This window comes from Hibiscus syriacus, unplaced genomic scaffold (genome assembly GCF_006381635.1).
Source record: "Hibiscus syriacus cultivar Baekdansim isolate YM2019G1 unplaced genomic scaffold, ASM638163v2 tig00110551_pilon, whole genome shotgun sequence".
Lineage (NCBI taxonomy): Eukaryota > Viridiplantae > Streptophyta > Magnoliopsida > Malvales > Malvaceae > Hibiscus > Hibiscus syriacus.
Window position 1 is genome coordinate 708,189 of NW_024062778.1, and position 1,555 is coordinate 709,743.

Consider the following 1,555-nt stretch of genomic DNA (forward strand, 5'->3'; position numbering starts at 1 on the left):
GTTGTGGAAGTATTAAAATTGCTGATCAAGGGGGAGAGTTTAGTGAGCTCGAAAACGGACACTTTGATTTGGTTACATGACCAAGCGGGTCGATTCTCAGTGGGGAAGCTGTCGGAGCTGCTGGTCAATGAAAATATTCCGATCCCGAACTTCGATTTCGATTAGATTTGGAAATTAAAAGTACCGCCCAAAGTTAAAAGCTTCCTGTGGATGCTGAAATTGGTCGATTACCAACTAAGGACTTCCTTGCTTCAAGAGGGGCGAAATTCGATGAGGCTTCGAGCTGTTGTCCGTGGTGCAAAATGGGTATGGAAACAGATTTTCATCTTTTTATTGATTGCAGATTTGCCAGGTGCTTTTGGATGAACTTTTACAAGTGGTGGCTATTGGCATGGTCTGCACCGGGGAACTTTGAGTCATTTTTTAAATTCTGTTTTTCAAGATCCTTCGTAGGATTGTCAAAATCAGTTTGGTTAATCACAGTATCTGCGGCCTTATGGAGTGTGTGGTTGGCTAGCAACGAGCTGGTGTTTGATAATAAAGCTATTTCGCAAAAGGATCTATTGTTTACTGTCAAGATGAGGACTCTTATTTGGATCAAAGCAATTAAAGAAAATGACTTGTTGTGTGATGCTGACTGGTGGAATAATCCACGTGGTTGTTCATTGGCGAAATCCTCTCCGGTTGTGTGGTGTCCTCCAGCAGTGGGAAATCTGAAATTTAACGTGGATGGAGCTTTTAAAGATTCGGCAGCGGGCTGTGGAGGCGTTTTGAGAACCCATAATGGTGATATTGTAGCGTTGTTTTCTGGACCGGTGGACCAGATTTGTGCGGATTTTTCTGAATTGGTAGCAGTTATGGTTGCACTCTCGCTATTTTTGGAAACGGGTTGGGGCTATAGTTTTCGACTGTCGTTCGAATCAGACTCCCAAGAGGTTTTGAAGTGGGTCGAAAATATTTCTTCGAGGCCATGGAGATGGTGGGACTGTTTCGAGGAGATTGATAAGATTCGCAGTCAATATACAGAGGTGAGGTTTGAGTATGTGCCCAGAGAAGGTAATGGAATGGCGGATCAGCTGGCAAAACAAGGTATGCAGCGTCAGAATTTGTTTAAAGCGTGGTGGCAAAACAAATTTTGCTTCCTCAAATCCTTAATGAAATAAATTTTGCTGAGCCCAAAAAAAAAAAGGTCCGCCCACTGTTTCTGGTTTGATAGTAGAGAGTTTGGGGAAAAGAACATGTTAGCTTTAAGCTAATTAACGTGCAAAGTTGGCTATTTGCATGTGTTACACAAAACAAATTTTCAATTCGTGTTTCTTGTTTAACGTGGGTTTGAAATGCTGAATATTAACTGATTGGAGAAGTTAACAAAAGGATACGAACCGATAACAAATTGGCATAAGACAATATACTAAATTTCTCAAGCAAGATAGAGGTTCGAACTCTGATGTTTGTAAAAGAAGCAAATTGAGTTGAAAAAATCGCTCACATAATGGATCTTTGTAAAACCCGATCTAAATTAATCGATCAATAAATCAAATACTAGTGATTAATC

The 1,555-nt window shown here is 40.6% G+C and overlaps 1 protein-coding gene across 1 annotated transcript; it reads left to right on the forward strand.

The window, feature by feature from the left end:
* The first annotated feature begins 270 nt into the window (after positions 1–270).
* Positions 271–1,163, forward strand: LOC120131256. The gene is made up of 2 exons (XM_039148287.1): positions 271–352; positions 454–1,163. Exons 1-2 carry the CDS (start codon positions 271–273, stop codon positions 1,161–1,163), a joined length of 792 nt encoding a protein of 263 aa, XP_039004218.1.
* The last annotated feature ends 392 nt before the right edge of the window (positions 1,164–1,555 follow it).

Bases quoted from the DNA above. Each gene is read 5' to 3' on its own strand.
- LOC120131256 (XM_039148287.1), top strand. From the start codon at position 271: ATGAGGCTTCGAGCTGTTGTCCGTGGTGCAAAATGGGTATGGAAACAG. The intron at 353-453 runs GTGCTTTTGGAT...GATCCTTCGTAG, and splicing joins ATTGATTGCAGATTTGCCAG to GATTGTCAAAATCAGTTTGG.